This window comes from Coenobita brevimanus, chromosome 77 (genome assembly GCF_032717465.1).
Source record: "Coenobita brevimanus isolate Jiangsu-jjx chromosome 77, ASM3271746v2, whole genome shotgun sequence".
Taxonomy (NCBI): domain Eukaryota; kingdom Metazoa; phylum Arthropoda; class Malacostraca; order Decapoda; family Coenobitidae; genus Coenobita; species Coenobita brevimanus.
This window is the reverse complement of record NC_137030.1, coordinates 6,357,917-6,371,652: the sequence shown is the minus strand read 5'-3', so window position 1 is coordinate 6,371,652 and position 13,736 is coordinate 6,357,917. Positions and strand designations below refer to the sequence as shown.

The window sequence follows — 13,736 nt, the reverse complement described above, 5'->3', positions numbered from 1 at the left end:
TTTTGGGACAGACCTCATGTAACCCGCATGCATGTGTACTGGTTTAGTGAGTTAGGGCACACTGACTGAATATAGCATGTGAGGGTTTACCTCCCAGTATTGGTTGGGGTTTACAGCTCTCCTAAATGCCACGAACTGCATATAGCAATTGAGGGTTTACATCCTAGGGCTGGCTGGGGTTTATACTCACTTACATTACACTAACCAGGTATAGCATATGAGGGTTTACATCCTACTGCAGGCTGAGGCTTATTGGTCACCGAAATGCCACTCAAGGCAAAGGACGTATCTTACTTTAAATATCCACACCATGTAGCCTAGTCATGGGCCTGTATGTTCCTGATGAGGCAGTAATGGATTGTACAATAGATAAATGGATAGAAAGAGTGGTAGGAACTTTCACATGATGTTCTTTGTGATTGAGAGCATTAGCTAGAATAAGATATACCTGTACTGTACTGTAGAAGTTATTATCACACTGAAAGCACCTGTTGGTCTGGTGATCAAAATGCCCCAGTTGAAGTGACAGCTTTGCTATATACATAATTTTGAATCACATGGTTACTTTTTTTATATGATGTAAATGCCATGAAAGACAGTAGACTGGTCATGTACTCTCTTCCCTTTCAGCTTGAGGATATATGGTAATTTACACTTGGTTTTGGCAGAAGCCAGATTATTTCATTCAGCCTAATGATACCCATCAGGTTGAAGAGGTTACAAGCAAACATCTGCATTTTTGCTGGCTAACATCAGATTGTTTTATTCAGCTTACAGAAAGACCCTCCTGCCTGGAGAATTTACTTGTAGTGGATTGAGATAACCCAGCTGTAGGCCCCTACACCTCCAAAGAGATATTAAGAGATTGGATGCTGTTACTTATATTATTTTGAAAGGGGTATAAGAATAGTGAACAGGCATGACAACCAGTGGCCAAGGTTTAATTATACTGTATCTGTTACTTCTGAGCAAGTCAAAAATTCTTATTATTTCACATGTTCAGAACATCCAGTCCCAGATGTTAGTGAGCACTTCTTGAAATTTGTTGCAGTAATTTGGAGTTGTGTTTGTATGTGTGTGTGTGTGTGTGTTCTTACCTTACCTAATTGTTCTTACCTAATTGTATCTTTACAGGAATGAGTCAGGCTCGTATTGTCCCGTGTCTTAGACCATATTTATCGTACATATCCTTAAATTTGTGAATTGTTTTGGCACACACTATTTCATTCGGTAGTGCATTCCATTGATCAATTGCTCTGTTTGGGAAACTGAATTTCCTTACGTCTTTATCACCTCTCTTCTTATGCAGTTTTTTGCAGTGTCCTCTTGCTGATGCTTCTCCATATGTTAAGTAATCATTTATGTCTATTTTCTCCTTTCCTGATATGCACTTATATAGCATTATCATGTCACCTCTTTTCCTTCTCTCCTGTAGTGTTGGTAGATTCAGTTTATTTAGTCTTTCTTTGTAGCTTAGGTCCCTTAAGCTTGGTATCCATCTTGTAGCGGCCCTTTGAACTTTTTCAATCTTGTCTATATGCTTTTTGAGATGAGGACTCCAGACTACTGATGCATATTCCAGGGTTGGTCTAATGAATGATGTTATTATCTTTCTTAGCATGTCTTCATTTATGTATGTGAATGCTATTCTCATATTTGCAAGCAGTGTATACATGTTCCGTACCTTCTCGCTAATGTGGTCAGCCGGAGATAGTCTGTTATTGATAATCACACCTAGGTCTTTCTCTCTTTCTGATGTGTATAGGGTTTTATTTCCTAACTTATACTCCCAATCAGGTCTTTTTCCACTTTTACCAAACTTGATTACATGACACTTGTCCACATTTAATTCCATTTGCCATGTACTACTCCATTCATGAAGTTTATTTAATTCTTCTTGTAGCTCCCTACAAGAGTCTGTGCTAGTAATTCTCCTTTGTATTTTTGCATCATCTGCAAACATATTCAGATAGCTCTCATTTCCAGTGTTACTGTTTATATCATTTATGTACACTAGAAACATGATTGGTGCCAGCACCGAACCCTGTGGTACTCCGCTAGTCACTTCTTTCCATGATGAGTAGTTTCCTCTTAGTACTGTCCTCATTTCTCTTTTTATGAGAAAGTCTTGTATCCAACAAAACAGTTTGCCTCGAATTCCTCCTTGATGGTACACCTTCCATAAAAGTCTTTGGTGTGGTACTGTGTCAAAAGCTTTCTTGAAATCTAAATAGATACTGTCCACCCATCCTTCCCTTTCCTGTATTGTGTTTGTTACTCTGTCTAGTAGCTCAACAGATTAGTAACACATGATTTTCCTTTTCTGAAACCAAACTGTCTTTCTGTTATCATACTGTGTTCTTCTAGATGATTTACCCAAGCTTTTCTTATAAGTTTTTCTAATACCTTGCTTACAACACTGGTCAGTGATACTGGTCGGTAGTTGAGAGGATTTTGTCTATTTCCTTTCTTGAATAAGGGGACTATATTTGCTTTTTTCCAAATATCAGGTAGTTTCCCTTGACTCAAGGATTTCTTGAAAATTAAAAATAATGGTTTACTTAACTCCTTTGCACATTCTCGTAACACCCAACATGAAATTTCATCAGGACCACTTGCTTTTCCTCTGTCTAATTTACTTAACTCCTCCTGTATTACTTTTTCTGCTATTTGTATATCTGGTAGTATGTGTGGACATGCGTGTTCCACATATTCCCTCTCAAAATTTTTTTCTTCTGTAAAAACTAATTGGAAGTTCTTATTTAGTGTTTCACAAATATCTTTCTCTTGTGTATAAGTTATTCCCTCGTCCGTGATGGATTGTATTATATCTTTTACTTTGGTTTTGCTTCTGATATAGCTGTAAAACAGCTTTGGTTGATCACTACTTTTATTTATTATATCCTCCTCAAACTGTTTTTGGGCTTCCCTCCTTATTCTTGTATAGTCGTTTCTTGCCTGTTTGTAATTTTTATGCGCCCTTTCACTATTGTGTCTTCTGTATCTATTCCACAACAAATCTCTTCTTTCTTTTGATTTTTTACATTCTGTATTGAACCATTTCTGTATTTTCTTATCTGCTTCTTTGTGCTGTGGGATGTACTTCTGGACTCCTATTTCATAAAATTCACAGAATTTTTATATACAGCATTTAAATCTTGTCCTCTAAGCTCATTTTCCCAATCAACTTCTAAGAAATACTTCTTTAGGTCTTGATAATTTCCCTTTTTATAGTTTAGTCTCTTTTTGTAACTGTCATTGCTGTTTACTATGTCATATGCTATCCTGAAGTTATAATTTAGTACTGCATGATCGCTTTTGCCTAGTGGAGGGTGATACATTAAACTGTCAATGTCATTTTCTTGCCTAGTAAATATTAGATCTAGCACTGAAGGTACATCAAGTCCTCTTTTTCTAGTGGTTTCCCTCACATGTTGCGTTAAGAAAAACTCTTGTACGAGATCCAGGAGCTTTTGGTCCCAACAGCTTTCTTGGCTATTTATATCTAGAGTATTCCAATTTATATTTGTATTGAAATCCCCAGTTAGTATAATTCTTTCCGATTTCTCTTCCATTTTATGTAGCAAGGATCTTATACTCTGAATTGTACTCTCTGCCAGGTCCTCATATTCGTCTCTTTCCCATGTGTTTGATCTGGGTGGCATATACAAATTGGCTACAATTACTTTACCTTCAGATGTGTCTATCTCTACTGCAATCAGTTCTACTTGTGATGGTATATCTAGGTTTATTTCCTTGACTTTTAGATTTTTTTTAGTTAATATTATAATTCCTCCTCCTTTTTTTAAGTTTCTGTCTCTTCTCCATATATTGTATTCCTCTAAGTTTAGTATGTCATTGGATATCCTTGGTGTTAATTTTGTCTCAGTTAGGCATATTATTTGTGGTTCATTTTCTCTGACATAATCATTCATCTCTAGTAATTTAGATACCATTCCATCCACATTTGAGTACATCAACTTTATCATCTTGTTTATATACTTGCCATGACATGGTTCTACTAACTTCCTCCTTTTTCTTCCATCCTGTTTATGTACCACTTTCGTACCTGCAATCCTATTACTTTGTAAAAAAATTTCTTCTTCTCCTCTTCTGATCTTCCCTCATTTTTTGTTTTTGCTTCCTCCCTTTTCTCTTTCAGTAATTCCAGTTCCTCTTGTGTTAGGCATCTTTTTATCCATACATTTTTGAACTCCTCTTTTTCCATAAGATTCTTTGCATTTTTTAGTATCTCTTCCACAGTGTTTACACTCTGGAAAGTCACCTTTAGAGGTCTTGTCTTGCTTTTCTCGTATTTCCCTAACCTTTTGTGTTCCTCTATGTCTTTACTACAGATTTCCTCTGATACTTCTTTCAGTAAGCTCATTACATTTGCCATCTCCTTTTTGTCTCTAGTGATTTTGTTTTTAATTTCTTCCTCTTCTATACCAGTGATTACTATTGATTTATTTATTTCTACTGAATCTCTGACTAACTTTGGATTGTTTTGGATTATTCTTTTCACTTCCTTTTTAATGTTTTTTTCCTCCACCCTTGTTTCTAAGTCTTTCTTTACTTTCACCATTTCAGCATATGTGGTTTCTACATCATTTTTGTAGCTTTGCACAGCTTCATTCACCTGTGTTATCTTCTCCTCAATATCACTGCTCTGGTCCATAAGACTGCTTGCTTGTCTAATTGTCTCTGTGTCATTTTTTAACTCTTCCATAACACTCTCATGATTAACTACTGTACTTCCCATTTCACTCACTTTCTTCCTAAGCGTATTCAGTTCCACTGTTAGTTCACTGATGGTTGTGTCTTTCTTATTGGCCTCCCTTCCCAGTTTTTCTATCTCTTCCTTTTGCAAGTGCATTTGCTTCTTTATTTCATCAATTTCATTTTTGAAAGCCATTTCTAGTTTGTGTATACGTTCAACCAGTCTATTGTGAGTCTCCACTTCAACCAGTTCTTGGTAGAAATCATCATTTTGCTTTTTACTTTTATCCCTTTTCTTTTCCAAATTTGTTTTACTGAAGTATGTATCCATTTTGTAATACTAAATGAAGAGTATGTACTTACACTTTCCGCGTGTTGCCGTAGTATAAACAAACCCAGCTGACTCAACGCATCGTGGTTTTTGTTGTTTGAACAAGCCTTATTTAAACTTATTATTTCTTTTCCTTTTAATAATGAAAAATCATTTAGTCTAACCTGGTACGGAGCTTGACTCATTCAAAGATACTTATTTAGGTAATGCCTCTGGCCGTGTTGAGCTGGTATGGAGCGCCGGTAAAGGACGTCTTCCTCCGACGATGCCGTGTGTGTGTGTGTGTGTGTGTGTGTGTGTGGGTGTGTGCATTGGTATGTAGAATATACCATGTTTTGCTTCCTATATTGTTGTTTGTGTTTGAAGAATGTGAATGTGCATTTGAAGCTCATGGAGTCAGGAGGGCAAATCAAGCCAACATGAATTTTAAGATAATTGGCTTTAAAAGTTTGTGTGTCTTGTATATGTATCTCACTAAATGATCATATAACTTGTGGTTTGTCTTAAAAGATGGGTTGGCTTACAAAAATTACAATAAGTCACTTAACCAACATTTTGCATGCATAAATTTTGCAAGGCAGTATTCCATGCTTTCATAGATCAGCTTTGGCCACCTAATGCATGTTTTCCAATCTGTACAGTCTCTTCCAAGTGCTTTTTTAGCATTGTCCCACATCTTATGCCCACACAGAGGCTCTCTCTTCCATGTTCAGGTCTGTACAGCACTTCTTGCCCAGTCCGCCTGTACCTACTCCTACACATTACCTCACTAACACCCTCAGTACCCAAGTATGTCATTGGTCATTCATATCATTTATAAGGGCTCAAACATAGCATGCATTAGCCTTGATCGCTTAATGGCAGCTCTCCATGCTGCTTAGTTTCTGGTAGCCTCCCTATTCAGTCCCCTGTCCTAGGAGTCACACTCTGTGACCTCGTCCTAGGTCTTTTCTGGTCTACCTCTCACAACCCTACCTCTGATGTTCACACTTCTCACCTTCCACACCCAGTTGTCATTCTCCATCCTCTCAACTTACCCAAACCATCTCAATCTACCCTTCTTCCGTATTTTGCACCTTCTCATTTCAGGGCACTCATATGTGTACATCATTTATTACTCATGTGTTTCTACCATAGGACATGATGTTTCTCAGAAAATAGAGTTTTGTCATTGTCAGTATAGGTTACCTCTCAAAAATTTTTCCAGCCTCCTTTGTCACACTTAAATGTGTTAGCTTCTGCACCATCCAAGATTGGGCACATTACTTAAGTAGCAGTGTTTGTCAGCACACTCAAGAGCCACATTCCCATCAGCACAATCTTCCAGTCTATCTCTCACACATCTACAAATTTTATGTAACCACCCTCCACAAGCACCACATGTGAAAGGATTGCTACCAAACTTTCCTGCATAAGTCACAAGGACGTTGACCTTTCATCACTGACCTTACTCTGTCTATCTCACTAACAGTAACCTGTCTTTGCCATATTCACTCCTTAACATTTAAACTGTACACTTTCCCCCTGTTTCCTAAAATTCTCTACAGCCCCTTCTTAGCTATTATCATTTAGAACCAGTTCATAATAGGTTTGTCCAAAAAGAAACCAAACTCTTTAAATAGCACACCGTCTAGCAACCATATTGTAATCGCAATGGGAGTGCTGTGTAGGGGCAACTGTGAGCTTTAGTCTAACACTATCCACATCACATCACATTGCTTAGTCATCGAGGTACATGCGCTTGAGTGAACGTGTGTTTTGCTTACATGGCAAATTTTCCTGCTGTCTCTTCTCTCATCTGAAATTGGTGATCTTTGAGGGTGGATTCCAATTTTGTGAACAAAAATAAAAAGTCCACAGGGGCCATATACGGAGTGCAGGGTGGCTGGGGGATGATGGTCATCTCATACATCGTCTAAAAGTTGTGGATATGATGGTACCTGTGAGTAGGTGCATTGTCATCGTGCAGCATTCAGGTTTTGTTTGTCCATGCCTCAGGCCTCTTCCTTAACACTGCCTACCGCAAACATATCAGGACGTCCATGTAAAATTCTTTATTGACTGTCTGACAGCATGGAACAGTTTCATGACACCCTTCCAATAAAAGAAGATGATCAGCATCACCTTCACATTTGAATGACTCTGACGTGCTTTTTTGGTGTGGTGATGATATTCCAACCCACTGCAATGGTTGCCTTTTTTTTTTTTTTTTTTTTTTTTTTTTTTCATCGTAACCATACACCCATGTTTCATCACCTGTAATGACATTTTTCAGAAAACAAAAGTTTTTCCCAATTTGGAACAGAGTATCATGCAAACGTGTTGCTCTTCAAGGTCTTTAATCATTCAGCTTGCAGCAAATCACCAGATGCACTAAACATATGTTCACTCAAGTGCGTGTACCTCAATGACTAAGTGACGAGGCATTACTAAAGCATATAGTCACTGTTACACAGTGCTCCTGTCGCAATTACAGTACAGCTGCTAGTTGGTGTGTCATTTCAAAAGTTTAGTTTCATTTTGGACAGACATCATATTCAAACTCACATGGCAAGGACCTAACATCCCATTAGAGCCTTTCAAGCATCATAACAAACAGGTTCAAGCCTCATAATAAACAGGTGACACATGCTCCATTAATGTACACTGCATATGGTACTCACCAGCCTTAACACCACTTTCTTTCTTTTGTTCTTGAATCATCAGACAGTTTCAATATTCCATACATTTTTCTACTTCCAGCACTCTCATTGCATCGTGCAACTCAGAAGTCAGTGGCTGGTTGATATGCCTTTTTCACTCCAAGGGCCACATTTGTGTGTATAGTGTGTATAGCATATCCCATGTAATAGGTTGTGTGTGTACTGGTTTGTATGTCATTGTGCCAACATACGTGCTTGTGTGTGTGTGTGTGTGTGTGTGTGTGTGTGTGTGTGTGTGTGTGTGTGTGTGTGTGTGTGTGTGTGTAGAGTGTCTTAGTTTAGCCTGTGTTTTAATTTGTGTGTATTTTTGTGCAGTGTGTAGAATATCCTTGGTGTTAAGATGTGTGTGTGTGCATTTGTATGCATAATGTAGAGTGTGAAACCCCCTTATAGTAATGGGTGGATGTGTATGTGCAGTGTTATTACATCCTGTATTTATGTTTGTATATTTGTATGCATAGATTGCGGAGTGTACAGCCCACCTTTGTTAATGAGTGTGTGTCTCACTTGGCACCAGCTGTTGTGGCTGTATCCTGCATGGCGCCTCAGGCCCCCGTTGCACCGCCAGTAGCACCTTGTGACAGTAGCACGCTGGCAGGAGCACCACAGCAGCACACTACACCAGCAACATCACCACCACTCAGACCAAAGTTAGCACACAGAGAGCCACACCAACAGTGCAGTGCAGCACAAGTTGAGACACATGATCAGAACGTTTCACAGATGGAGTCACATCAGAGGAAAATAACACAAGTTGATTCACAAGATGAGTGGAAAACAGCACAAATTGATTCATATGATCAGCAGAAATTAGCACAAATTGAGTCTTATGATCAGCAGAAAATAGTACAAAATGACTCTCATGATCAGCAGAATGTTGTGCAGAACAGTACACATGAAGCAGTAACACTGGTACAGAGAGGTGCAAATGAAGGAAACAGACAAGTGCAGAAAGGAGCACTAGATGAGGGGTGTAGGGTAGCAGAAAAGGGTGCCTCCAGGAGTGCTACTTTAGTCTATAAGGATCAGTCCCAGGTAGCATCAAAAGCAGCACATGAACACCCTAATGTTGAAGCAGCAAAGGAACATAAAAAATCATCTCAGAAAGGAACAACTGAATCAAAAAATGCAGCATTACAGGGAGCACATCATGAGCATGCCAAGATAGTACCTAAAACTGCTGTGCTGGTACAAAAGGAGCAAGCAAAAGCAGGTCAGAAACACATCATTGACGCATATAGTTTAGCACCACAAATATTACACAAAGAACAGCCACAACTGGCATCAAAAGTAGCACACAGCGTAGCCCCTGAGTCACATACCTCAGGAACACGAGGGGTACATAAGGAACAGTCAGAAGTTGCATCACAGTCTGCTTCACAACCTGTAAATGGAGGACAAAAGGGACAGCAAAAGTTGGTGCCAAAGAAGTCTGCAGATACCAGTAAAGATGCACCACACACCACACCCCAGGCAGTGATAGCAACACATAAGGAACTGCAAAATGTGGCACCAAAGAGGTCCCAGGATGTGAGTAAAGCTGTATCACCTGCCACACCCCAGTCTGAAAGTGCAACACATGAAGAACAACAAAATATAGTGCATAGAAAGTTATTAGATCTGAGTAAAGTAGCATCACAAACTGCACCGCAGTCTGTAACAGCAACACACAAGGAACAGCATCACATAGCAGCCAAGAGGTCACTGGATTTGAGTAAAGTATCACCAATGGAGGTGATCAAGGAGCATCCTGGGGTGGGGGGAGGGGAGGGGGTTGTTCTGGTGCGTAGGGCTACTGTTGCATCATCAAGCCCCTCCCAGCCTGATCCCATCAAAGGTTAGTGGTTTGAAGGTCCTAAATTTTATATTCACTTTTTCACCCTATTGTTTGAGGTGGGAAGAAGAGTTGGAATTATATGATGATGAGGAGGAGGATGACCTGTTCAGCCCACACTCTGTCATTATGCCATGAAGGAGCTAATGATTGGTGAATTCTTATCTTTCATGATGATGATGCCACCAGATGACTATACACAACCTTAAAAAGACCCTTATTAATGAAAGGGAGTCTGGTGGTACTTTGATTAAAATTAAAGAGACAGCATCCAAGGTTAGTGTTTTGAAATTCATAATTTTCACATTTACCTTTCTGCCACAACTTTTTAGGTGGGAATAAGGGTTGGACTGATGATAATGATGATCTGTAATGAAAAAAGTGTTCTCAACTATGGCAGCCTAGCCCTAGGCACTGATGCCTAGTGGGCGTTACTGTTACTATTTACAGTTACACAAGGTTTACTAATTAACTCTTGCAGAGATTATTACCCTTACAGTCACTGGAAGATTAGATTGTGAGTCTCATAATATTTCCCCCAGTCTTGTTCACAATGGCTTACTGAGTAATGCTGACAATTCAATTTTCTTGTGCTTTATAAATAACTAAGGTTCTCCCAGCCCCATGGCTTTATGGTTTTTGAGTATGGCCTGTTTGATATTATGTGCAAGCAGTTTTCTGGCTCCATTATACAGTACTGTAATAGAGAGGAAGTGCTAAAATTTGGGTTTTCTACTCATTAGATGGAATCTTAGGTTTATGTACTTAGGAGATCATCCACATAGGATGAGACGTAGGTTTAAGATGCTGGTGATAAAATTGTTTTCATTATTATGTGATTTAATACACTTAGATGATAAGAATTTCTTCTTGCTCCTAGTCTCAGGCTAATCAGAATGAAGCAAAGAACATTGGTAATTGCTAGTGACAGTCAGTATATATTGGACTTACTTATGGGACTTACTTTGGACAAAAATAGCTTCTCATTAGCACAAATACAGTACAGTATATGGATAAGCAGACAGACTCATAGACTTACAGATGGATATACACCTGGTAGCTTAAAATCCTTCACACATAGGTACAACTCAGTGAACAAATAGAAAATGCCAGTGTGTCCATTCCTGGAAAGACAATACTATTTCAGCCCATTACAACAGTTAATGTGTCCTCTTCCTGATGGCAGGATATGACCTAGTGGCCACTCGTCTGCTGCAACAGATTGTTGGTGAGAGTCGAGATGTACCAGCACCATCCAGTGTCCCTGATTCAGACCCCCTCCTGCGCTCACTGCCACCACCGAAGTTTGTATTATATCCATGGTTCATACTGGATGTTCATTCAGTTTTCCTTTTAAGTCTGCAGAATTTGACTTGTTGTACAGGTATTTACTTTTTCCTTAAATATGTATAATATGATTTGTTTGTATAATAATCCATATTCATTCAGTTTTCCTCATAAGTTCGTTCAGTATAAGCTGACTTTCTCATTTTCCATTCATTTGTCTTGTTCCTGGATCCTACCTCACCTCATTAGGTGGGAAAAGAAAGTCAAGGTAATGATGATGAGGAGTATGTTAAAGAAAATGAGTATATAACATCAAATCATCCAATCCCATGTTGCCCCACGAGGGGCATAGGAGTCCAGGGCCAGGCAAGTTGGTCCTGAAATTTAAGATGAGAGTGACCAGCCACACTCATCCCTGTGTGGCATTACATGAGCAATAAACCCCAACCACTTCTTGGATATAAACTGCACAGGCCCAATCCGATTGGAGTGCCTTAATTACCCACTAAACCACCAGGCACCATAATTTGGTTATATGGTTACCACCCAGCATAGTAAATGGTTTCCTGGTGTACAGGAAACCATTTGGCTTGTCACTCGGTGTACAGTCACCCATAGGCAGAAGGAAGAGGAAAGAATGAAGGAAAGAAAGACAGAGGTGGGAGTGTAAAGTCACCCATAGGCAGAAGGAAGAGGAAAGAATGAAGGTAATAAAAACAGAAGTGGAAGGAAGGAAAGAGGGAAGAAAGAAGAGGGCAGACACCCGAGAGCAGCATTACATTGAGTGAGTGGATGGTGAGCATCCCCATCTACCACAAAATGCTCATATACAGTAGTTATTGAGGTTTTCATCTAAGTTCATATACAGTAGTATTTCAAGTTTTCATCTAAGTATGGAAAATTTTGCCTGTTCTTGCTACTAATTCTGTTTTACCTTGGAGTGTCAAATAAGGCTTGGTCATACATTTATTCAGTTTCCACCACCTACATATGTAGGTATAGTTTAGTCTCTTTGTGTTTCCATCCAGTTTTCATCCAAAGTATGTAAAATATGATGTGACAGTCCTTTCATCCAGTTTTCCACCATAGTACCCATCTTTTTCCCAAGTATGTATAATTTGCCCTATAAATATATTTCTTTTCAGCGTATTTTTTTCTTCATTCTTCATTTCTCCTTAATTTGCTCATTTTGTAATACACTATCATGTTTTGTTTTCATTCATCTCTTACATGCTTTTTTTTTTTTTTTTAACCCTCTCTTTCATTTACTGCCTCTGTCCCTTTTTTTTCTTTTACTTTACTTTGTCAGATTTTGTGACCCTTACCTTTACTCATTGCCTTACTGTGGAGAGAGATACTTTGTATGGTGGCACCTATATAACAAAGCAGATTCCCTGCCTAGTCATGCAAATGTTGCCCAGCTTATACCCTCTTCAGTGAAAGGGGAATGGCATACTGGAGAAGTGCAGCTTTAGCCTGCACTCTGCCACGTTTACATACAGATGAACTATGGGCAACAACAACAACGTCAACAACACTCTGTCTCTCTTTCTGCCTCCAGTCTATCACACTGTACGATAGAGCACATCTCTGACTGCCTGTATGTTAAATATGCATCTTTCTTATGACCACTCTTTGACCCATATCCTGTTATTCTATTTTATTTTCAGTTTTTATGATCCACCCCTTCACTCTCCTCTTTCCTTTCTTTCCTCAGAGTGTCTGAGTACAAAGTAGCCTTCAGCTCGCGTCCTCGCATCGCCCGCACTCCCCCCAGCTCAGCAGTTCAGGGTGGGAGGGGGGCACCTGCCCCCATCACACCCACCAGCCCACGTCATGTCCTCCCACCAATCTCACGCACCAATCACACATACACTCGGGCTGCCACCTGACCTATCAGACAATCACTAATCATGTGTGATATAAGGCTGACTCTGATGTTTTGTAACATTTTTGTACCTTCTCTGTCTACTTATGTATATTTGGTACTGTAATTGGCAGTGGTATAGGCTAGTCATCTGCCTGTAAATGAAAGCTTAGCCGTGGGGCTTTAACAGGTGCAGTACTGTAATATGAAAATGGCTGTTAACATTTGACATCACTCTTATACATTAACTGACCTTGAAATGTCAAGTGGTGGAATGGTCTAAAGGTGTGAGGGTCTAGTGATCAGGGTGGAGGTTATGTATACTACCCATTTCTTTGCATCACCAAGAGGAAGCTGGAAGTTTGTCAGTCAGGTAATGCCTCCAGAGTAATCCAGTCACCAGCCCTTAAATATTCTGTGCTACATCTCATAAGAGGTAGTACAGAATGAGTGGTTACCATCTGTGTGCATGTATATGTAGTAGTATTGGTAGTTGCATCCCCAGGCTCATATGAATTTGAACCCAGTGAACTACAAGCCAAAGTTCCCCCTCTGCAGCCCTTCATCCTCCTTTGAGGGGATAAGGAGGGCACTGAGGGATGGTTGGATACCCAGGCACCCCTACCACCTGATTGTATTGGTGCCATCATGTGAAGGCATCCCTCTCTAGCACCTCTGTTTTTATAATAACTGGTAATGATTTGTACACATACCTTTCTGTCCATCATCTGAAATAGTGTGTACCTTTATTGAAGCTTATAGTTTTTTTAACATTGAATGATGAATGAATGCATGAATAGCCAGTTTCACTGTGCAGTGTTGATAGCTGCTTCCACTTCTTGATTTTGTTTATTAACTTATCCACCCTCCTGCCTCATGGGAAACTGGATAATAATGATGATGATGATGAAAATAATAATAGTATTGCTGCTGATGATGGTGATGATGATAATGATTAATGATGATGATAGTGATGATTATTATTTAGTAATGATT

General features: G+C 39.3%; 1 protein-coding gene across 1 annotated transcript in view; it reads left to right on the top strand.

Moving 5' to 3' along the window:
- LOC145408438 (lisH domain-containing protein ARMC9-like) overlaps nt 1-13,352 on the top strand; it is a 108,180-nt gene extending 94,828 nt beyond the window's left edge. Inside the window, exons 20-21 of the mRNA XM_080279167.1 lie at nt 10,773-10,890; nt 12,591-13,352. Of these exons, the coding sequence (XP_080135293.1) occupies nt 10,773-10,890; nt 12,591-12,765 (293 nt within the window). The 3' untranslated portion in view covers nt 12,766-13,352. The remainder of the gene's footprint in view (nt 1-10,772; nt 10,891-12,590) is intronic.
- Nucleotides 13,353-13,736: the final 384 nt, after the last annotated feature.